Raw genomic sequence first — 26,029 nt, forward strand, 5'->3', positions numbered from 1 at the left:
CACTTGATTGGTCCTCATCATATTTCCGACACAATGGACGTAACAATAACAATCGATTTGGCTCTGAGAGATCCAACTCCAACACTGATCATTCTTCTCTTTATAGTTCTTTCTGTCAGATTCAGGGGAATAACATTAATCAGTGTCGCACTCGTACTTGACTCTCTATTGCAGCTGTGGATAACACTGAGGTTGTGTCAACACAGCCTTCAATTTCATCGGTTGTCCACAACTCTTCTGGCGAATCTTCATCTACCACATTTGTTTTCTCCACAACTGACCTCAAGGCACTTCTCAACCAAGTTTTGTCTTGTTATCAAGGTATATCTTCCACTACTCTTTCTAGCAAACCAGGTACACATCATTCTTGGTATTTTGATTTTTCCCACTCAGACTCTTATTTCTCACTAACCTGTCATACACATTGTCGATGGCTTCACTATGGCTATTAGTCATATTAGAACTGTTTCTCAATCCGTTCCAAGTGTTTATCTTGTTTCAAATCTTTTTCTTAATCTTTTATTTGTGGTCAACTAACTGAATTAGGCTTAAACATAACATTTTAATCTAATGATTGTGTTATATAGGATCCTCAGACAGATCATTAGGACAGACTGTAAGATTAGATGACTATCTGAACTCTCCTCCTAAGATCTGCCTACTCCCACCGTTTTTGCTGCCTCTACGCTATGCACCTCTTCGAATCTTGAGTTGTGGCATTCTCGCTTGGGTCATGCGTCATACTTACATGTCAAAAACCTAGCATCTAAGGGTTTGTTAAGTCAGGTTAAAATTGAGTCTTTTGATTGTATTTAATGTCAATTGAGTAAACAACATGCATTACCATTTAATAAAAGTGAGTCTTTTGCTTCTGCTCCTTTTGATCTTGTTCATTCAAATATTGGAAACCTTCAATTATATCTACTATGGGAGGATCAAGATCTTTTGTTATTTTCCTTGATGATTTTTCACAATTCACATGGATATTTTTTATGAAAATCTTTCCAAATTACTTAAGATATTTCATGATTAATTTACTCAAACGATTGCAACTCAGTTCTCCAAAAACATAAAGACCTTTCAATCTGATAATGCTCAGGTGACAAAATGAATTTCAAAAAAAAAAAACCTCCAACATTATGGTATTGTTTTTCACACTTCTTGTACAAACACGTCACAACAGAATGGTCGAGCCGAAATCAAACTTCGACATATTTTGGACTTGACCCGTTCGCTCGTCATTTCTGCTTTTGTGCCTTCTTCCTTCCGAGGTACTGAAGCATCTCTCATGGTCGTTTATACCATGAATCGTGTACCTTTACCACTTTTATACAACCAAGCACCCTATGAATGTCTTTATGGGAAGCTTCCTAACTACAGTCATCTTAAAGTCTTTGCATGTGCCTATTTTGTCCTTCTCCGACCTCATGAGCGAACGAAGTTACAGTAGTTTTCCCAGCTTTGTTGTTTTCTTGGTTATGGACTTGAAAAAAATAAAAAAAGGTATAGATGTTATGATCATGTTGCTAAATGATTTCGAGTTTCTCGTTATGTTATTTTTTGGGAACATAAAATGTTTTATACTTTGTCTAAGTTTAATGGCGTACCCAATCACACTTTTCATATTCTTCCACTGGACATCTCTACAGATCTTTTTCCTTATTCTTTAGAAGAATCATTAGACATAGCCAACCCTCTGACAGCTGAGTCACAGTCATCTAACCAATCCGAGGTCCCTGATATCACAACTTCTTCAAATCCTCGTCGTTCCACTTGAGTAAGAGTTCCACTTCCACGTCTTAGTGATTTCCATGGCTATCATGTCTTTATAACCTTACATGAACCTCCCGCTTTTCTTGAGGCATCTTCTAACTCTTTATAGCAGTAAGCAATGAAAGAGGAGTTAGATGCACTAATCAAAACTCAGACATGATCTGATTGATTTGTCTCCTAGAAATTTTGTTGTAGGATGCAAATGGGTGTATAAGATCAAGACTCGTTCAGATGGGTCTGTTGAGTGCTATAAGGCTTGACTTGTTGCTAAAAGGTTCATACGGGAATATGGCATTGACTTTGAAGAGACATTTGCTTCTGTTGCTTGTCTTCCCTCTGTTCGCACTCGTATTGTTGTGGCAACCTCCCAACATTGGGCACTTTTTCAGATAGATGTTAAGAATGTCTTTCTCAATGGTGATTGAGGAAGTTTACATACAACCTCCTGCAAGTTATCATTATCCTCTCAATAAGGTGTGTCAACTTGGGCATGCCCTATATGGCCCCCAAACGGGCATCTCGAGCTTGGTTTGCTAAATTCAGCTCAACCAAATCCCGTTTTAGCTACTCTACTAGCTCCTATGATTCGGCATTGTTTATCAGGTGTACTGCCAGCGGTGTCATTCATCTATTGCTTTATATGATTTATCACCGAGGACAATGTGCTGGGGATTCGAGAACTTAAGCAGTTTCTCATTCAACAGTTTGAGATGAAGAATCTTGCAACACTCAATTCTTTTCTGGGTCTCCAGAGTAATACAACTATAGGTGGTTACTGTCTCGCTTAGACAATATACAACTCATATCTTTCAAAAACAAGTATAACTGATAGCATGATCGCAAGCACACCACTCAAGCCCAACATAAGACTCACTCTTCATTATGTGAACCTCTCTGTGATGGTACTCTATATAGGCAATTGGTTGGTAGTATGATATATCTTACTACCAACCACCTAGATATCTCTCGTATTGTTAGTCAGTTCATGGTTGCACCGAGATCTTCTCAATTTGGTGTTGTTTTTCGTATCCTTCGGGATCTCAAGGGGGACAAGCAATGCTGCCATTTCCCAATTGTACAGTGAGATTACTTGGTTAGAAGAGCAATGTTTAGGAACAAGCAATGCTGCCATTTCCTAATTGTACTCTACTCCCATTCTCCAATTGTAAGTTAAGCAAGTAAGTCATACAACATTCAACACTTTTGTAAAAATAAAATAAAATAAAATAATCATGATGAATTATATGAAAATTATGGTAGTGTGAGCTTGGATTTCATTCCTTTGTTAAAAGGGTTATAAATAATTTAGGAACTTAAAGAAAAACTTTAAAATTTTGTTACATGCCAATACACAAATTTGAGAATGAAAAAGAGAAAAGTCACATTATATAGGAGCTTTGATACAAATCAATCATTGAAAAAAAAACCACTCCAGTGTATGTAGTCTAGTGGAAGGTTGAGAGTTCAAAGTAGTCTAGTGACATCTCCTCTTCCTAAAGTGGATGGTTGAGAGTTCAAAGTTCCCATAGGGGCAAAATGGATGAGTGCCTGTTTTTTTTTTTTTTTTCCCACAAAAGATATATATAATTAAAAAGGAAAATGTTTTCTACAAAACTACAACATAGCAACAGACAACAAAGCACTACGCTGTGCTCAGGTTTGGAAACGGCTAGCCTTTAAGGAGCTTACCTACATGATGAGGCACTAAAACAATTCATGCTGGTATGATGCAAATAACAAGAACCAGAGAGATTGTAAATGGTAACTGCATCTCACAACTAGGATAACATCATATCAAGAGGTTATTACTTGAAATGAAGCATGAAGCCATTAACTTTTCGGAGTTACATACATTATCAAAGGACATACTGTTTAATTACCCCTAATAAATCACAGATATTCACAAATTTTAATAACCTATCACCTGTATAGCAACTGATAAGATCTTCGTAGTAAAAATTGGTACAACCATTCCGCTTAGAAAACCCCCTGTGCTAATGAGCAGCAACTTGAAATCGAGTTTACCATTTAAAACAAGATGCTTTTGCTCTTCATACAGTCTCACCCACTTATCGATCTTCCCGTGCTGTTTATGTCAGGAAATTCATCAATGGAGCTCAGCTTGTCAAGTATCAGCTTTTCTTGCTTAATATCTATAGTACAATTAGTCAAGATTCAAACTTCCAAAACACATAATGCCAGGACTCGCTGACAAAACAGTCTACTACATGGTAAAATCCCAAGCTCAACTGAATTTTTATACATATCCAATATTGTGGATGAAACCCCTTTAAGAGACAAATAGGTTAACAATCTCTGAGATTAAAAGAACAAAACAAGAATGAAAACAAAAACAAAAACAAAAGAAAAAGAACAAAAAAGAAAGAAAAAAAAAAACAAAACAAAACAAAAAGACAAAACAAAAACAAACAAACAATTATGGCCAAGAATATGCCTGCAAAGATTCATATAAGCATCTCTCTGGGAATTAACTTAGTTTTGGAATCAAATTTAGTTGAAATACCAAACACATCAAATGGATATGAATGACCAGTCGAGATGAACAGAATGTGACTTCACCATATAGTGGCACAAAGATTCACTGGACAAATCTATTCCATGTAAACCAGTACAAAGAATGTCTATGCATTGTATAATTAGCTAGCATGCATGCAATTCATGCTAAGTCATGCAAGACAAACCTACCTAAATAGTATGTAGACTTATAGAGCACTCTTGCTCTGCCAATGCAATTCATTTTTGGCAGGTATATATGTTCAAAAAGGAGTACATGCATGGATCAAATTTTCGTACAAGCATCTATGCATGTGTGTAGGGATAAAATAATGGCAAGGATACATTCTTGATCAGGGTTTTCGGTGAAGTTGGAGTGCAGGGCATTCCCAATGCAGTCCACTATGGCTGAGGTAGTCATGGATGATTCGATGCATAAAATGGCAGTGATGGCATCTAATCGAGTTACCTCGTTTCTGAACATCAGTCTTGCATGTGCTGCAACATGAATAGTGTTGAAATCCTTGGTGAGGAAAAGTACGGAGTTTATGCTGGATGTATGCTCTAAATGGAGAGTAATCTACCTTGAGCAAGTCTTATTAAACTTTCCAGCATGCGCACGGTTGTCCTTGCTGCATTGCAACACACGATCTAAGCAAGCAAAATGACAATGATTATAAATCATAAAATGATATTTGTCCGGATAAAACCTGCATTTTGAGTTGCAGATCTTCTTTGGAGTTGGTAATAGCTCGAAATAACTTTTTCAGCTTCCTTTGTAAGGATTGGTTTGAAATATCCTTTAACAAATTGAATATACCTGAAAGAAGTCCACAGATTGCAAAACATTCACTGCTATTCCCTTCCTTTACAGAAGAAGTTGAGTTTGGTTGAGGAAGAATTTTGTTTGAAGGGGCATACTCTTAATACAGATTGCAATTAAGCAAAAATAACACCTTACATGCTAGAAAGGTCCGTCTGAGTTTCATGCTTGGTTTTTTAAACTCAATTGAACGATATCTCACACAATGTGTTGAGCAATTATTTGTGCTCCACAATTAGCCTGAGCCTTTCCAAACTGTTATTTTTATAATCTTAAGTGACAAAAATACCCTTGATTCTCAAAAGCCTCCTTTGGGTAGAAATCTTTAGACATTAGAAAGACAAGCAGAGAAGTCTAACCCTGAACCATAGGCATCCTGCAGGTTGGATGTCCGTCATTGCTTTTGCCAACTCCACTAGAACCTCCAATGAGGGAATCCCTAACGGATCAACCCATATTAAGTAATCGCTGACATCTGGTTGCTGGAAACTAAAAATCCACTAGTTTCATCAATCCAAAGATGATGCAATGCAGATCTTTGGTCACCTACCGTGATTCTAAGAATTGAATAAAGTATTTGATCAAATGAGTTATGTGCCCAATGTTCAACCAAGCAGAATTGTGTCCATCAGATGGAATGGGAATAAGAATATGAGATATGATAATTTTCAAAGTTCTTTTCGTACAAATACAGTCATTGAAGCACCCCTTCATGACAAATTATAATGGAACTAAAATGTGCTGCTTTTGAAACACCAATCAGACTGGTAATTTTAAGAACTAAATCACACATTCACGATGGATTCAAACACTCTGTAGACTCTAATATTCAACTGATTCCAAGGAGCAATAAATTGACTCAAAGGGAGATTCAAAAGGAATCCAAGACTTTAATCTGAAATTTTGGGTCAAATTCAATCACTGAGTAAATACGTGATGGTTGCTAGTTTGATTTAAGAAAAGAAGGCCATGACTTCAAATATATTACTGATCAAATATATTCAAAGGGAGATTCAAAAGGATTCCAAGACTTTAATCTGAAAGTTTGGATCAAATTCAATCACTGAGTAAATACATGATGGTTGCTAGTTTGATTTAAGAAAAGAAGGCCATGACTTCAAATATATTACTATGCTTCTTTTGATTACAAGTTTAAAACCTCAAATACCAATCAATTGCTAAATCTATTGAATCTAAAGACGACAGGTGAAGCTAAACTCTTTTTATAGGCCTTAGATCATGGGGAAAAGAATGATTAAGGAAGAACTGTGGCTAATGACAAACAAACCAGTGTTTTACAGCAATCATTTACAGCAATCAGACGATCAGTGATTACTTAATAAAGATTAATCAGCATCGGCAAGACATTCCCTCATTAGAGATTTCAATACCTTGTGGAGTTGGCAATACTTATCCTTGGATTTCCAGGAGCAGATTGTCTCCAGTTCAAGTCTGCTCGGTGCAACCATAAAAGTTATTGATGACAAACTTGAGGATGCAAGTTCGAATTTAATCGGCATTGGCAAGACATTCCCTCATTAGAGATTCCAATACCTTGTGAAGTTGGCAAAACTTATCCTTGGATCTCCAGCAGCAGAATGTCTCCAGTTCAAGTCTGCTCGGTGCAACCATAAAAGTTATTAATGACAAACTTGAGGATGTGAGTTCGAATTTGCAAGCAATCACTTTGTGCAAAATACTGTCAAAGGGTAATGGCTTTTAGGATGTCTCGGTTCATCCATGAATTTCTTTGCTTCTCTTTATGATAGATACAGTCTTCTAGCTAAAGGAGGCTTTTGGGAACCAAGGATATTTCCATCATTTGAGTTATTATGAATCTTTAGAAAGTGTGGATCGCCTCAGGCTAATGTTGGAATCCAAGTAGTGGCACCCTTAGATATATATATGTAAAAGCAGATTAGAGTATTAGACTGTTTAGGATAAGATGGATGATAGGAGTTGGCTAAAAGAGATGAGATTATTTAGGAAAAAAAAGAGATAAGATTTTTTCTTTATCTTTTTTTTGGGTAAAAAAAAAAAGAGATAAGATTAGTAATGAACAAGTGAGAGGAAAACTAGGAATAATGCCTATTAATGATAAAATTAGAGAAAGTAGACTTAGGTGGTATAGTCATATACAATGTGGACCCGAAGATTCATCAATAGAAGAAGAAGAAGAGTTGTTTGCCTAGAAGGTAAGCAAAAAAGAGGCAAATCAAAACTTACATGGGATGAAGTAATTAATTAAATTTTAAAAAATATTAGAGGAGACATGGTGTATAAGAGAAAAGAATGGAAAAAGAGAATTCATGTAGCCAACCCCATCCATATGGGATAAAGACAAGGATGATGATGATGATGACGCGATAGGGCTGTTAATCCGAGATATGCTAGAACATTAAATTGCATGAATACTAAGACAAGACATGTCTATACATTATATAAAATCTAATGCAACTAGAATGTAATTGATCTCGTGAAAGGAGTCTTAAATAATTCAATATACCATACAAAATATTGATACAAGTAGTGGTAGCAAAAGCATTGTTCCATAGCAGAAGAAAGATTGCTGACAGGCTAGGAGTCATGTCCAGAAGAGCATATGCAAGTAAATCATGCTAGTATATATTTACTCTTTAAGCCAAGACGTATCCAATAACGGTGCACAAGTAAAAGATGTTTACCGTCTAAGCATCGAAAGCGGCCATACGTTCGCTAGATCTTCGTTACTCTTGCCTTTCTCTGGTTCAGCCTACCGATTAATTCGAATTATTAATATGCTCCATGATAGAATAGGGAGTAATTCACATTGATCCTAGTAGCCATTACCTCCGCAAGAATGTGAGACGAAACAACTGCATCCCACTCAGGGTTCTTCGTATCCAATAAGACAAGGACTATATCAAATCTGCTTATTAAGGGTCCAGAGAGTGTTGTGTTGACAGATAGAGCTAACTTGTGTCAAGGAACAAAAAAAAATGAGAAGGGATGGGAAAATCACAGCTAAAGACTGACACTAAAGAGAAAAAGCAATTCTGCTAAGAACTAATATATGGCACAAGTTCTATTATCATTCCAATCTACCTCTTGTGAAAGAAGTGCAAGGAGGATGAAGACTATAGACTTGTGGGATTGACCTTTTATAGGTGAAATATAGACCATAAAATCAGGTAACAATAATTTGTAGAGGTAATTAAAAAAAAAAAAAAAAGTAAGAAATCTATACGATAAAATGATACTTTGACTAGGATCATAATGTCCCTTAGGATTTGTTGCACCAAAGACTATCGTCCTAGTGCTGAGTGTTGTGACAAGACCAGCCTGAAAAGAACAATGTCATTCAGGAGTCATGTTTCCACCAAACAATAAAAAAATCCTTATATATTAAAAACAAAAAAATATATATATATTGAAGAATGATTCCAGCTCATGAACCATAGAAGGGGGGAAATTTGAGTCAATGTACATAACAGGGCAATAAATTAACAAGAAGAATGCACATTAGATAAAAATGATGTTTTGTTAACAAAGTTTGAGATCCGTTTTGTGACTGTAAGACAAATAAAATTACAACTACATCCCCTCCTCCAACAGAAGGCTCTTTTGACATCTAAATCAAAATTCTAGAACTCAAAGACCTAGGACATTAAATCAAATGCACCTGCTGAATGCCTTAAGAGTCATAGATGGGCCTCCCTAGTCCCTTCACAGAAACATGGCAAAGAAAGAATACCGCAAAATAATATAACTAATATGCTTTCTCTGCATTGAATCATCTACTAGTGTACCTGATAAGAAGGAAGCTCTAAAATAAGTGTAATGTGATACTCAGAAAGAAGCCAAAAAAAATTTTTCTTTTCAGAAGGTCTGAGAATAAATTGAAATAGCAATGAAAATAGGTAAAATAAGCAAAAGAGAACAGTCAACAAAAAAAGACATGCCAAAAAAATCTGCATGAAAAATAACTGTGTAAATAGTTCCAAATTGAAACTAAAACAACATACTCTTACTGCCTTTATTCCCTTTATAAGTCATAATAATTATTCACCACATTTTGTAGGATTGTATATCCATACTCACTGATAATCTTAATAGATATTGTTTTAGATACTATTATTCTTGAGAACAGAGGTCTGAGAACCAATATTTAGTGGGATCTAAGGATTCTTAACCAAAGTGATCACGTGGTGAAAAATTAGGAATGATAAGATGATTCCAGAATATTTGACTTTCTCATATATAAAATTATTGGAGTTGTTTGCAGAACAGTGATTACCTAGGTCCTCATTTTAAATGGTTCAGGCTCATCTCTTCTGTCTATTCCTTTCAAACACAAATTTTTAGTTCCAAACCCTATTCCTTGTTACCAAGAAATTCCAATACTGTTTTGTTAATATAATAGTCATATTTCCTCAACCTGACCAATTAATAATTAGCCTTCAAGAGTCTCTGAAAACAATGAATACTTAAGTAAAATAAAAGTTATACAGTTGAGGAGCAGGGTTTACTTTGCAAGTCTGATTGGAGATAAGTGATACTCCATACTAAATTTACATAATTTTCCACCCTTAAATGCCAAATCATATGTGTAATGTGGCTGAATCTTTCTTTGCCATAGTCATCAATTGGATTTTTACCAGTAAAAAATTGAATCAGCCATAAGTAACGGACACGATTACATAAATTGTATTCATGAAATTTTGATCCAAATCAAAAGTTGAACAGGCATGTGTACATGCAAGTTCGCATTTCCTTGAATGATATATTTTCTTTTATCTTAGTAATGGGAGGCAACAAAATTTTCTAACACAAATACCTACACGAGAGAAATACAAATGTGTGCAAGAAACCATATAAAAATTTTGTAGAATGTATTTTAAAAATAAATTAATTTTTTAAAAATAAAATAAACTACCTTTGCAATACTTATAGTCTGCTGCTCCATTGCTTCGTGTATGGTTGCCCTGTCATGTTCCCTCATGCTGTCAAAAAAATGAGTTGCTTTTTAGTTTCATATTGGATACTGTAACAAGTGCCTTGTTCAAAGTAATAGGCTTTGCAATATCTACTTCCATTAAATAGTTTCTCAGACACATGTAATTCAAACAAAAAGAAAATGTAGTTTTCACTTTCACAGCCAAGCTTATACATAACCAATACATAAATTAGCAACAAAAATACAGCATAACAAGCACATAAGAAAATTGAATTTTATCTTCTTATCTTGTTGTAGTACAATTACTATTTCTTTGGCGGTGCAAAGAAATTATGCACTAGCCTATCTAGCAATTTATACCAATTTCAAACATACCAAAGGTTCAAAACGTTTAACATACTTGGCCTAAATAAGGAAAGCTTTGGGCTAAGTTAAGGCAAGAAAAACTTCAAATACTTTTCTGAACCAGAGATAATTAATATAGTCAATATTTTTCATGAGCCACTAGCACTAATAAATTTCTTAGTTTATTTACTGAAGAAGAAAAATAAATTTCTTACTTTACAAAAGAAATGACTGCCATATAACCTCGTACACCTCATGCATTATCATATGAATTTGAGCCATTAAGGGGAGATTTAAAGTTGGCATGCAACAGAATAAATAATTATCAGCATCATTGCCATCATCCCATATGAATGGGGTCGGCCACATAAATTTTCTTTTTCCATTCTTTTTTATTAAAAGTCATTTCTCCTATTATATTTAATTTTTTTAAGTTACTTATAATTACTTCATCCCATATTAGTTAAGGACGACCATGTCTTCTATGCAAACTACTCTTCCTTTTCTTAGTTCTTACCAGTGCATCTACCGATAGTGTCCGTGCCACCTAGACACACTTTCTCTTGTTTTATCACTAATAGGTGCCACGCCTAGTCTCTCCCTAACACTTCAGTTATTAACCTTATCTCTTCAATTCACTCCTATCAATTATCTTAGCATTCTCATTTCAGCTGCATGAATGCATTGTTTTTTTGTTTTGTTTTTTTTAACGCAGGACAGTCTTCTCCTTATAAGATGGCTGGACTAATAATTGTTCTATTAAAATTTTCATTCACTTATTTGATATTTTCTATCACATAAGACACCCCTAACCTGTCTCCGTTTTGTTCATCCCTCTATCTTCTCATCTTTTTCTGTTATTGATCCTAAATAAAGAAATGATTATTCTGTACAAATCAAATGACAAATTATCTTCCTATAAAAAAAAATAATAACACAATAATAATAATAATAATAATAATAATAATAAATTGAAAATAATCTTGGAAAATTCTTAAATCTTAACTGAACCTTTGAGTGTAGCTCAAGACAATTTTTTGGATCGATTAAATTTGGAGATTATTAACAACAGAGCCAAGTTGGTTTATGTAACTATGATTTGATACCAGGCATCAGTACTTCATACCATATCAATTGTGAAGGCCCTTATATCTAAGTTTCTTTTTTGTAAAGATGGATGATTTTATATATATTCAACGATGGTGATGAAATTAGTGTCTTTGCATTGGTAAATACTGTGCCACAACAATCGTCTACGAAATTAGCGTGTTTGCATGGAGATGGATTTGTTGATTGATGGCAACTAGACTTGTGACAACACATTTCAAGGCGTAAGGATTGTAGGTAAATGTACAAAAGTGATTCTTAAGATAAGAGTATAGATCCTTGGCAAAACCCATTATAATGAATTGTTTACACCTGGACCAGGTCCCATGGTTTTTCCTATTGGGTTTCTCGAGTAATTTTGTGTCATTTTGATATTGTTTAGGTTTGTTTATTACTTCATATTTTGCCTCGATTGGTTGTATGGTTGATTAGTATATGATAATTGACTGAATAAAAGTTAAACTTGGTAATAGATTAACCACAATAAAGCAAAGTTAGAAGAGACAAAAAGTGACATAGTCATACCCTCTAGGTCTCCTACAACATTTGCATAGCCACTGGAATTTATTGTTGACAAATCTCAATGACAGTGATTTTTAAAACTGCTAACAATCTAGATCAGGCAGTATCTTTTTCTTGTCATTTAGGAGAAAGGTGCAGGGTTCAAGTCCTGGTAGAAGCATATATGGGGTTCAAGGGGTTCTATGGGATGGGAGAGGGCTAACCGCATTGTGTCAGACCAAGACAAAAGAAAGAACCATGATAAGTTACTTCATTACTTAAACAGGGACGTCAAAACATAAATGCAAGCCTAGTACATCCTATACGATAGATGAAAGCAAATTTAAAAATGGTTTCTTTTGAGTTCAAGATTTGTTCAAGCAAAGAAAGAGGGTTTGACGCAGCCATCGAGAGGTACTACCTATCAAATTCATCTATGCAACAAAGGCCACCATCTGCTAATACAAGAGCCCCAGCTTCTAACATCCATTCCCCTGAAAGATCAATAAATATGGTTAGTATTTTTAATTGAACTGTAAGTAGTGTATATCAAGTTATGTGCACAAAAATAGGTGAGATGAAAAACTTTCCAGAGATTTCAAACTATATTGCTCGAAGAAACATTAGAAAAGTCTCCTGTTATGCCAAATAAAATTTAAAGAAGAACAAGAGAAATTGTTGTGAAACGGATTATTCTTTGCAAGTAGAATCTTTATAATCATCCAACCAAAACAACGTTTTATAAACATATAATGAGTAAGTGACAATATGTATCCCAGAGAGACAGAAAGAGTACTGATTTTACATCTAGAAAAATGAGACTAGAACCCAAGTAACTAAGGGCCAGAACACACCTAACCAAATAGAACTATAAAAATGCTCCCAGAACAAGTAAATCATGTTACAACTATAAAATAACTTCACATCTAATGTAAAACTGTTTTCTCCCGTGTCAGGTATGTATATATCTAGGCATCACGAAATAAATGAAAAATCACACATTTTGAACTAGTGTATTATATTACAATGAAAAAAACCATTTTCTGATACAAGCAGTCCTACTAAAAAAATTAAAATTAGTCTTATCCAACCAATCATATTCAAACGTAAGTGGAAGACTTTTGCACCTTTATTCTGAAATTACGAACCAAAACAATCCATGTGCTGGGTAACAATGATTCATCCATCTTTCTCTCATATTGCTCAAGAATGATCTAATAATAATAAACTCTAGAAAAATTACTCAAAGATGAAAATGGGATGAAGGCCATAACACGTCATAAATGATAAAAATGATGGTGAAGAAAGTATATGAATAAAGAAGGAAAACAACAGCGTTGCTGTAAACTTGATCATATTTATAAATAAATAAATAATGAGCCAGGGGGAAAAAGAATGCACCTCCATCCTTGACTGCAGTAACAGTTAATCCAGCACTAGTGCTTCCCAACCCGGTAGTTATAACTGATCTGTTGCTTAATTTAGCGGAAAACTTCAAGAACTGAGACTTTCCAGTACCTGATTGATTTATAAGGCAACAATAGCTTATTAGTTTTCGCACCGTTTTAGTAGTTCAAAATATTTATGGGCTAAGTGCAAAAAACTCCCCTCTGCTATTGATATAGTGCAAAAAAGTCCTTGTGTGGTATAAAACCACCCTATACTATCAATTTGGTGCAAATACCCCCCTGTTCTCATAAAAAGACTATAATACCCTCTTGTCAATAAAATGAAATAAAATTAAAAAGACTAGGCAATGTAAAATTACCATGGCTGATAAAAACTGATGCAGGAACGATAGAGTTATTAAGAGATAAAAAAAAAAAATTAAATTAAATTACTATTTAGAAAAAGTTTATATAAATTATGTTTATTTTTTCTATTAATCAAAGTAGTGTGAAACAATAGTGGGGACCAGTTTTTTTTAGGAAAAATAAAAAAGCTATATTATCTATATATATATATATATATATATATATATATATATATTATTTTGTTTCATCATAGACCAAAAACAAAAATTAAAGAACATATTTGAAAAAGTAAAAGTAAATGATTTTATATGTATAATTGAAAAATTAGAAATTTCTTACCAAAATTTATTAGGAAGAATAAACAAATAATTTGAAAGCATTACATAAAATATGAAATTATATTTGTATAGTATTCATATAATTTCAGACCTAAAGAAATAAATATTTACATTTTATATGATTAGTACTAAAAGCAAAATTGTATAGTATTCATATAATCTGTGACCTACAAAAATAAATATTTATATTTAATATGTTTCATACTAACAGCAAAACTGTAAAGCATTCATGTAATCTTTGACCTAAAGAAATAAATATTTTCATTTAATATGATTCATTTAAAAGTAAAACCAAAAAAAAAAAGGCAAAGTAAAAGAAAACATATTCTTCTTTGATCTTGGTGAAATGAGAAAAGGGCAAATTAGGGTTTTTAAAATTAGTGTATGTCAATTTTGACCGAAAAGTGGTCAAAGGAGCTTATTTGCACCTTTTTTGAATTTTATGAACTGAAATGCACCTTTTCAAAAAGGAGGGATGCATTGTGCACATAACCGATATTGCAGGGGGGTTTTCTGCACTTAACCCAATATTTATCTAGCTCCTGAAACCATCTTCTTAACCAGATAATGAATAATTCAAAAAGAAAAGATATTTAAAGTGGCATTTTTCAAGTGAAGTCAATTTTGGGTAGAAAATGGAACATATTAGGTAATTTGATATGATTTGTATATCTACTTGTTTCTATATAGACAAACTATTAAAGAAGACCACGACATACATTATAATTTGTATCAAGCAACTAAGCAGTACTACTTGCACTACCTGTAATGCACTCTTAGAAATCTAATACACCTTATATGAAATGCAGAATCCTAGCATATGAGCCACTGCTATCACAATATTACAATATCACTGTTAACGGTAATGATAAATTAAAATGCAACAGTTGGTACAATTTACAAAGCCTGTTGCAGCCAGTATTAAGAAGAAAATTCAAGGGGTTTCTATTCTGACTACCGAAGGGCAGCAAGGAACTATAAGATAGTTACTTCATACATGCGATAAATAAATAAGGGAGTGCTGAGCACTGTAACTTTGGAAAATTTTATCATGAATGAGATTATTATAACTTAAGAAGCATGGACAAATCTATAACGTGCCGTGTCCTTCTCGGACACCGGCACTTCATGGACACTTCTGGACACGTCTCCGACACTTAATGACTATGTCCATAATTTAAAAATAATTTGTATTATTTCAAACACTTGGTCGACACATCTTGGACACTTGACCGACACATCTCAGACACTTGGTCGGCACATTTCAGACACTCGACAACAAATCCACACTTTGTCTTATATAAAACAAACATATGGCAGTCCTAGAAACAACATTATAAACATATATCAAAGTGTCCGACCTCTTTTTCTTTACAAAAAATAACGTTAAATACATGTCATAGTACGTAATATGAACAAAAACATAACTACAATGACAAGATAGAACATAAATTATATATACTCTTGTTTATATTCAAATAGGTTCACCTTCTAATATATGAAACTTTAGCGAAATTATAAAGTAATGAAAGTTCTATAATTGTCTTGATCAATAGATATATAAATGAATATTTATATTTCTATTAGCCGTGTCCGTGTCCTACTTTTTTAGAATTTGACGTGTTAGCGTTTCCGTGTCATATCGTGTCCGTGTCCATGCTTCTTAGATTATAACAGATAATAGATAATTACAGAATGACATCAGAGCTGACATAAAAAAGGTTGCTACCAGTGATTGATACATAAAAAAGGATGTACTGCCCTAAAAAGGCCACTATTTAAATGTTGGTTCCTTTCAATCGAGGGTGTTAAGACAGGTGGACTCAGTACAAATCCAACTTTAGACGTTATTTACACAAGCATCTGCCCTTAAACAGGACCTGTGTTTTTATACTTGAAAGTCCAAACTTCCTGTGTCGCAAGTAATGGTCCCAAAAACTAAAAGTATCAGCACAAACATCAGTTGATATTTAGCATTGACACAGCTACAAAAAAAAAAAAAAAAATGAATGAAATAGAAAGAAAAAGACATTTGCCAATGAAAAAAAAAAAAAAAAAAGACATTTAGCAGTAAACAACAGCTGCTGGGTACCACTCCAGGGGGTCAATTAGCAATGGACTAGATCAACAATATTATGCATGATGACAAGATGGAGCAAGGATTTAAACTTTACATTTTAACTTCAGTCATGCCAGAAATTGAGTATTTGTAGAAGTTTGTGAAAAATAAGTGTAGACTTGACATTGAAGTGAAATTCAAAATAATCAGTCAGTTCAGGAAGTGAAATCGATTCATGAACTTCTAAAAAGTTCGAGGACTATAAAAGATCATGAGGGGCGCAGCACCCTAAACAGTGACCAACCGTACTCGTGACTGCTGTGCTTTTTCCTTCACATTTTCTTTTCTTTTCTTTTTTCTTTTTTTTTTGGGGGGATAAAAAAGCACATAAACAAGATATGGAAAGTCAAAAGTTACCTGGATCACCAACAAGAAGCAAATGTGATTCTCCTCGAACTTTTGTCCCAGAACCATCAACATGTTGCACACCTCCAATAAGCGTTAATGCAACTAGATTGAAGGTAGACAGTGTTAATTTGGTGTTTGAAGTTTTCTGTTAATAAACTTAAAAGAAACAAAATACGCATTATGTTAAATTGAATCACATCACCATTACTCTAAAGACCTACATCTAGAACTGAAAGAAGTAAATAACACAATGGACTGTGACTCAAAAGTTAAAATAAAAACAAGACCTGGTATGGGATGAGAAAATACCTGCAAGCTTTACGGTGAAGAGTCCAAAAACTTGCGGGCATATACCTCTCAGAATAGCATTTCTCCCTGATGTAATTAAGAAATGGTCTGAGGCTAAAGTCGAAAAATAAAAACAGAAACTCAAACAGGAACCTCACATGTTGTTCGAGCAAATAACATTTATAGATCCAATATAACATTTAAATAATGACATTTTACCTTTTAATGGGGTATCTTTGAATTCCAACCAGAAGTTCTTGAATTTCATAACAACGTCATCGGGGATATCTATATCTGACTTCTGCTCATTAGTTCTCCTAAAAATGAAAAATAATCTGTTTAAAGAAAATTAGAGAAAAGAGCAAAACATCTTATTATTTCCCTTACAGTTAAGAATTTAAGAACAAATGACTACTCTTTGTCAAGGCTGCAAAAGCAGAAAAAGTGCACCTTAAGCTTTAAGTGAAGAACTTGAGAATATAAAATGCAATAGATTTTCTTTTGGCCTGTTATAGAATGCCATAGTATAAAAATTTAGCCGAAAAGGAATCAGCTAGTCCTGTAAATGTGACATACAACTAAAGCACGACACACATGAAAAAAATCAGCCAAAAAGAAAAATATACATATCAAGTTAAAGATCAAAAGTACAATTATACGAGGTGAAAAAGATAAGCATGTGACCGTCTTTTTTTTTTTAGCTAAAACAGGTCGCAATCAGTCTGGACAGCTAAGACAGCTCCCTTTCACTCCTGAGATGCAACAACCAAAAAAAATCTATATGGATATAAATGGCTTCGGATTGGGCTAGGCCAAGAAGATTCTGATTAGTTAACTAATTAATGTCATGACTCGTGCTGAATTTATTATTTCAAAAAACCATGCACTCCAAATCGGTTAAGCTAATTCTGATACAAATGGATAAGTAAAACTTTGCCACAGTCAAAATCTGAAAATGTTCTTAAATTATTTTCAGACTTTCTTCTTGTTCCTTTTCTGACCGGTTGAACCAACTCTTCAATACTTCGCAAGACAATTTTTCAATGTCAGCTGTTTCGATTTTCTTTGTTTTTCTTTTCCTTATTATTTTTCTAACATATGCCGTAAGTTCTTCATGATATACCTTTTATCTTTAACGAAACATATGACATTTCCCTAATATTAAATTTGACATTATATTATAAGCAACAAATAATCAAATGCAAAATACTAGAAATTCTTCTAGACTAGCTTAGTAGCTTCTGGATAGTGCATACTTCTTCAACAGTCCCCAGAGTAATAATAAATCATTTTCTGTTCAAACTATGATAAGAGAAACCAGTCAAATTACCTCACATGATTAGCAATTAATACAGGATCAAGGTCACATCGGACATCCTTCAAGTCTGAGGACCATTTCATGGTCAAAACACCGGTAACAATTACATCATCTGAAAATGAGTTTAAAAGGTTATAACATCCATCCAACAAAAGAAATATACATTCAGAGCATAAGATTAGACATAAGGTTTGAGAAATAAATATATATCTCAAAGAGCATATTAAGTAAAAAAAAAAGAAACAAACAGACATCAATAAATTATAAAAAAATAAAATAAAGCAGACACCAATAACATTCTTTAAACTACTGAAACCTAACATGAAGCAAATGTTCAAGTTCTTTCATCTGATAGCGAGGAGTTCACTGATATGGTTGTTCCTTGCCTATTTCTCTGAAAATGGCATTAATCAACAAAACTCATGCCAAGGCAACGTAACAATATATAGATATTGGATAAAGATCATCTTCTCGATGTTATGTTAATCTCTTGTAATCTAAAAGTATTCTGAGGACATAATTCTTCATGGCAATGCTAACAACTACTATCTTATCATCTAACTTCCAATATAGTTCATGCATCATACCCCTCCTGATGTTCTTGCCCAGGCCAGCTGCTATTTTTTTCTCCCACAAATTCTCAGATGTTTTTCTTATTCACTCAGATCAATTAACTTGATCCTAAAGACTCAAGGCTGCACTTTTTTTTTTATTGCCACCAACCCAGTCAAGACATTATTGTCTCCAAAGTCCACAGTTGTTGGCTATTCAGATCAACTCCTACTCTACTAGCTCGAGGGGGGAGTGGGAATAAAGAGATTCCTTCAATTGCTAATCTTCTATAACATTCCTTGCCATTCTTTTACTCCCTCTAGACCATATTAAATGTCCCTCTTTCCATTTTTGGATATTCCAAAAAAAAAGTCCCTTTCAAAAGTCAACATGTTTTCCTAAACATTCCTAATTTACCCAATTTGAAAAGTTACCACTTAGCAGTTAGCACACAAATCATTATGGCAAAAGGTAAATAGAGGGATCATTCTAGAAATTCAAGTGGTGTTTGGGTGGGCTTTCTGTCCTCTATAGTCCTTCATTAAGAAGTCATTTCTTGAAGGCATTTTGTTAAAAGGAATTCAAAATAAGAAAGATGTTTGGGGAGCAAATTTTATTTAAGTCCCTTGACATTTACCATAATTTTTCATTCACAATATTACCCTGATCCATATAACTAATCCACCCAACTTTCTATCGTCAAGTACCCCACACCAATTGTATAAATGTTTATATGTTTAGGCATTGTTGGATACCATATTGTCTGAAGAAGGAACATGTCTACAGTATTTGTTGCATCTTCAAATACGAACTGCACCCAATTGCATATATATATGTATGTATGTATGTATGTATGTATAAGACAAAAAATAAATTAGCATCAGAAGACTAGTTTTAATTTTGGGGTTTTGCTGTTACTAGAAGAAGGTAACACTGTAACAGGGGAGGAACGCAAGGAAATATTCAGTAGAAAATTCAATTTTTGATACTTATTATCATAGCAGTAGTAGAAAGAGAGAAAAAAATTTGGGTTCTTCAAAAATAAATTAATAAATAAATAAATAAGCAGATCAATCTTGGACCCTTTTGGGTTTGGGTGGAGGAGCTTTGGTGAGATCTTCTACAATTTTCAATAACAACTTTGGAGGCCGGTCTTCGTGGAGGAGATGGTCGAAGAGGGGGGATAATGGTGGCCAGCAACAGCCAGTGTGAGGAAGACGATGTAACTTGTAATTACATAAAGACACCAGGTCAATATGGGTAACATACAGTTAGAGATAGGGACAAAATGGTAGTTTCAAATGTAGCACTAATGATAATTCCTGGTTTTGCGGGAAGACGTTTCAGAAAGCAACTCTAGGTAGCTTTGGTTAAACGGACTTTCAAAGTGAGAGAATTTTCAAGGCGGCCATTTCAACGATGTTACCAAACGGTCATTTTTTTCATGACAGGACTTCTTTTGTTTGGAAGCTCGTTTTGGGGGTACAGGAAGCTCCACCAAACAGGCCCTCAATCTTTACCATCACAATGGAAATGCATAAAATGTCAAATTCTTATAAAATTGGAATCCCAAAAAAGACATCTAAATTAGGACGGAGGAAGTACTTTATTTGGCAAGCACAATTGGAGCCACTATAGAACAGAAAGGATTACAGTTCAATGAAGTTATAACCACCAACAGATAGCACAAGCCAAATCAAAAGGCCACTCTATGATGTGTCCACTTTTCTGGTTTTGTTCCTTTCTTCAATCTAGAAAGAGAAATGAGAATGCAATTAAGATTGACAAGAAAGATATATTTTATTTGTTACGCTGGAACCATGAGGTCTGCCATTTGGGCAGGTTGAACGCTACTGAACCCACAAAAAGGACTTGGGCTGACTGCTTCATATGTAGTAACACCAGTTTACTCCGTTTTCCGTATTAATGTACTATTTAATATGACATCATTTATACTACTTTGTATTCCTTGCAGATAATTGTATGAGTAAGATGTACTTATCAAAAAATAATAATAATAAGTGTTCGAGTAAGCCGAATTTTAAAACCAGAATCAGCAACACCAACATCCTCTCTATATCATTTATTCAATTGATCCAAACAGAAAGAGAATTTTAACACAAGTAGACCAAAAGGTTACATAGGATAACCATTTTTCAAATCTCTGTTGCAAATAATTGGAGAGAGGAAACTTAGTCATCTTGAACATCAAAGTGGCATCTTCGCAGCAAAACTTCAGGGGATTTTTACCATTTAATTCCATTTACTATGATACAAAGCATCTTTAAGATTCCTTTCATGCAATTAAATTGCAAGAAATCATAAAGCAACTATATTTTGATAAATTTAGGATGGAGAACTTTTTCTCTTTTATTTAATTTTTTCATATATTTGTCCTAGAGCAGACCAGACTTAACTCAACTTCATTGAACCCAATGCTTGAATATAGAAGTTAACTGTCATGCATCCAGCCTATTCAGCCCTCGTGGCTGGGGTTGAGACATTGAGTTGCTTAGCAACCTGACATAATAAGCCTGAGTTGCAGGCTTGCAGCAAAGGAGTGTCTGGAAGAAATTAATCCTGCATGAGAAGTCTTCTCTCATTCCTCTTTATACTCTACCTAAACCTATGACCACAGCTCCACCAATTCTTTTTCCTTTTTTCCTTTGTAATTTTTTTTTTTTCTGGCAGGCTAGAGTGGAATACGACCAACATTAGGTCTTTTATTTGCAATTTGAAATCTGAACAGAAAATAAGTAGAAATAAAAAAATAAAAAAAACAAAACAGAGCAGAGGAGCCTGTAACCTAAACATTTAATACTCTTTGTGTTGCATATGGATCAAAAGAACAATTTATGAATTCAAATTTTCAAAAATCTGATGATATGATTGACAGGTATTGTTAAAATTCAGTAAGTGATTAAATTGTGTGCTTCAGGATGTTGTACCTCCGGCTCTAACAATGTCAACGAGATCATCCTTCAGAATAATAGGAATTGAACGAGGGACAGCCCCAACACCCAACACCTGTGTATTCTCCTGGATTTTAATTTCTTGATAATCATGGCGCATTATACTGTCTTCTATTAGCTGGAAATTGGTGCCTTCGCATCCTTTAAATCCCTGCTCTGGGAAAATGGATTTAGTAATCAAACACCAACACAATAGCAAAACAGAAATATTTTATAGCAAAAGGCTAACAGATGCCTAATTGCAAGGGACATGAAGGTAAAAGACACAATGACATATTGTATATTGTCCAGAAAGAAAAAACTAAAACTAAAAAGTTAACTCAGAAAAGCTTTCACCCCAACTTCTTGTGGTCGGCTAGGAAACTATAAGCACACTTTTACTTACACATATACACATCCTTATAAATACCAGTGGTTGGTCTAAAAGATTCACTGCATTTTGCATGACTCGTAAAAAATAGCTCAACAGAGTCTATAAATGATGATATTCTTATTTTGCACATAACCACGTGGCCCAATTTTAATTGTTATCACTAAGTTTGCCTATGTCATTTAAACTATTCAAAGGAAAAATAAGTAATTATGGGAGACAAGGAAAACCAAAACTAACTTGGGTTGAGATAGTAAGTAAAAGAATTTGATAGCAAGTGGATTAGCCAACGTTAGGAACTTAGATAGAATAGAATGGTGAAACATGATTCATGTAGCCAACTCCAAGTAGTTGGGAAAAGATTTCGTTGAGTTGAATCGAGTACAAATAAAAAATAATAAATAAATAAATAAAACACACACACACATATAAAACAGACAGAATAAAGAGTAAACCTGGGAGGGACAAGATGATGGCAGTGGTACGGAATTTCTAGTTTCCAACTCGGGAAAAACTGTGAACCTGCATATAAGCATTGCCAACATAACAGATCCAGCTAAGAAACTTACACAAACATCTATTAGCCAGAAATATTGTATCTACAGCAAATCAAGCATTGTAAATTTGTGAACATGTTCTAAGTGTATTAATATTCATGATTCAATTTCGCTACCGACTTTATGAAATATCAAAAAATTTATAAGAAAATCACAGACTGGGTACCAGGCCATGGTTTGAAAAAGAATGTAAATTTGGGACTTCATCAGGTTTGACTCTAGATTGATTGTAAGCCCATCTCGGATGCAAGACCTAATAAGTGCTAAACGTCCTTTTTGAAGTCTTCACAATATCTGAGAGCCTAAAATGGATGGATATATCAGTCAATAAGTTCTCAAAATATCACTGATATGTATGTCGGAGAAACAAACATGAGATTAATACCATCAATGGCGTCAACTGTTTTTCTTATCACATGCTTCAACAGTTGAAAACCGAATACCATTTCAGTTTATAAATAGTTGAATGGCAGCATGTGCTGCACTTTTCAGAGTTATATACTGTTGACAAGCACAAACTTGATTTTTTTGGAATATAAGACAAGCCAAAAGCATCATGTAGCTTTTAGACTATGCCGCCAACTTGATTTTGGCATACTGAACTTTTGTTAACAACATCACATAAGGTCACACCATATGCCACTGAAAGAGCGCTATATAACTAATAATTCGTGTTTCATAAAATCAATCCAAATTCTATAGGAACTGGAACATTAATGTATAGCAGACCATGTAGCAGATGGAGTATACATCACGTAACACATGAAAAATATAAGATTCATCTTTCAGCAGAACTAAGAGCCATTACTATTTTGATGTTGTGTAAAATTTGTTTAAAATATCTTAATGGGTTGAAATTCTCCCTAATTTCATGAAATTTTATGGAATCCCAACTTGGTTGAATTCAAATGTCAATACACTTCCTTGATCTTGCTTGACCAACTACCTACAATTTTAAACAGTAATTTCAAGAATGTCTCAATAAATTCAGCTAATAATTTATCAAGAAACAAAATTATATCACATTTATTCAGAAGTGCAGCATGAAGCAGCAATTGCACAAAACAAACACCTGTGCTTGCATTTTCGGCACAGGTAATCCCTCTCCCCTTCAATCATCTTGATCGCTCCAGACCGGATTACAGTTCCCTTTAGAGTGAGAAGAATCCCCCGATGCTTCACCCTTATGCGTCCAATGCTTGGAAAAGTCTCTGAACACACCCAAAATCACATCAATTGAAACAATAAAAATGTACCCATAAAAACATAGTATGAAAAAAAGAGATTGAAGTAGGTTAACAAGCAAACCAGAGCATTCCAGAGGAGAACCGCTGATGTTGATTCGAACATGCACAAATTCCTTTACAGTCGCATTATTCCAAGCTTTGCAATCCGCCGCAATGACTTTCTATATGCCATAAACATCGAAAAATCAACTGGATCAATTCAAGAACTGTCTATTGAGATATTTATAGACCCACGAAGAAATATAGAGAGGGAATTTCAGGAAAAAAAAAAATGTGGTACCTGAGCCCATCTAGCTGCTTCGTCGAATAGATGCAAGTACTCAGTGGGTTGAGAGAAAATAAGTTGAGCAAGGGGTGGATTGTCATCCATCAACTCTGCGAGACTGAGAATGAGAGAGAGAGGTTACAGAGAATTACATATATACATGTATGTATGTATATATATACACACACATATAGAGAGAGAAATTGAGAAGAGGGGATTTATGGGCATACTCGACATAGAGAGGGTAATGGAGGCGAGAATCAGAGGAGAGAAGGATGGAGCGAAGCTGATCGGAATGGTGGCGTATGAGAAAGCTCGCCAGATCTTTGCCGGGACCGGCAGCATCCATTTCCGACGATGGAGATGTCAGATTACTCTGATTGGGTTTGAGGGTTTGGGCGGGAAGTGGGGCTATAGAGTATCCTCACGTCATTTATGTCTATTCCTCTTATGCCCCTTTGTTTAATTTTATTCCCTTTCTGTTTAGTTTTTTTTTTTTTTCTATATTTTAAAATTATTCTAGTAATGTTTGCAGCTGTCAAGTCTTCCTTTGTTTTTCTACCACTTTTTGACACTTAAACTTGAAAACTTTTCCAGCGACTTAAAAACTTAGTTGAGTTGTGAAAAAAATTTAAAAACTCTTGTCCTTTCACATGTAACAGTCAAACAAAAACAGAAACAAATAAAGGCATCTGAATCGAGAATTAAAACCAACTGAGGATCTCACTCAAACATTATTTTGAAAGATTCAAAAATGGCATAAACCAAAGGTTTGGTTGAGTTCTCTGCACTCCACAAAATGAACTGAAAGAACAACAAACTGAGCTTTGGATAAACAACAAAAAATTTCTTTACAACCATTTTTACGGAGTATTTTTTTTAACATTGATTATAAATTATGAGTCAATGAAAAAACAACCACCAAACATGTAAATGAGTATATGAAGCAAAGAAATGACAATTGTCTGCAGCTTGATAAACAGCAATGGCGCAGAGGTTAAAAAAAATAAAAAGGTTTTAATTTTCGCTGGGTAGTTTGGTAGAAAACAAAGGGTAATTTGGGGATTTAAAAAATAGGGTTCTCAAAGTTGAGGTTATTTAGTGAACTATTCACAAACTCTATGCTTTGATTGCATTTTTTTTTTTAAAAAAAAAAAAAACAATGATTTAAGCAAGAGCTTGTGAATTATTCATTGGATTTCTTAAAAATGAGAAGTCCAAAATCAATAGAGAGAGAGTACGAAGATGGGTCTCATTTCTCATAATAATACAATCATTCTTTATATATTGGAGTCACGTTTAAACTCAGACAAAAATAATTGTCATTCAATTAATAATTATTTTATTCATACTCTCAATGACATCCCTAGACAAAAATTAAATAATATAGCCATCAAAGAGGGCAAAAATTATAAATTAGTGAGATTTCTCAACTTCTCAAAGTTAAAAATAAATCTCAAAGTTAAAAAGTTGAAAGTCAATGTAAAAAATGTGTAAAGGCCATTATTAAGATACGTTTTCATTATTATCATAAATATTAGTTCAAAATCACTCTAATATTGAAAACTTTTTCATGTTTTCTTTTTTAAAATGCTCAGAATGTGCAACTAATATTATGTAACATTGATTCGTCAATGTCAATATATTAGAAACCTGGACACAGTATTCTGCTTTAAGAAAATAGAAAAACAGAAAAGACATGATAAAAAAAGTTTTATTATTTCACTGATTTTTCAAAAATCATTTACAAAATCCATAAAAAGTCAAGGGTTCAAGGCCAATTGGGCGTACAATTTTCAAATAGGTAAACAAAAAGATATACCAACTTATTCCGCTTATAGCACACCTTTCAACGACGGAAAGGGAAGAATTGTGTTCCAAGGGAGGGGAAAGAAAAGTGAG

The 26,029-nt window shown here is 34.0% G+C and overlaps 1 protein-coding gene across 1 annotated transcript; it reads right to left on the bottom strand.

The window, feature by feature from the left end:
• Window positions 1–3,602: 3,602 nt before the first annotated feature.
• Window positions 3,603–24,899, bottom strand: LOC132300280 (probable DNA helicase MCM9). The gene is made up of 20 exons (XM_059797299.1): window positions 24,358–24,899; window positions 24,143–24,245; window positions 23,924–24,023; window positions 23,688–23,826; window positions 22,514–22,580; window positions 21,665–21,839; window positions 18,177–18,276; window positions 17,066–17,163; window positions 16,868–16,933; window positions 16,568–16,660; window positions 13,401–13,517; window positions 12,421–12,493; window positions 10,026–10,092; window positions 8,350–8,431; window positions 7,940–8,061; window positions 7,795–7,862; window positions 4,998–5,107; window positions 4,872–4,919; window positions 4,633–4,785; window positions 3,603–3,926 (listed from the first exon to the last, which is right to left on the bottom strand). The coding sequence occupies exons 1-20, from the start codon at window positions 24,474–24,476 to the stop codon at window positions 3,835–3,837; spliced, it is 1,992 nt and encodes a 663-aa protein (XP_059653282.1). The 5' UTR covers window positions 24,477–24,899; the 3' UTR covers window positions 3,603–3,834.
• Window positions 24,900–26,029: the final 1,130 nt, after the last annotated feature.

This window comes from Cornus florida, unplaced genomic scaffold (assembly GCF_030987335.1).
Source record: "Cornus florida cultivar Cherokee Brave unplaced genomic scaffold, ASM3098733v1 CherokeeBrave_3.0.0_Hap2_Chr03, whole genome shotgun sequence".
Taxonomy (NCBI): Eukaryota; Viridiplantae; Streptophyta; class Magnoliopsida; order Cornales; family Cornaceae; genus Cornus; species Cornus florida.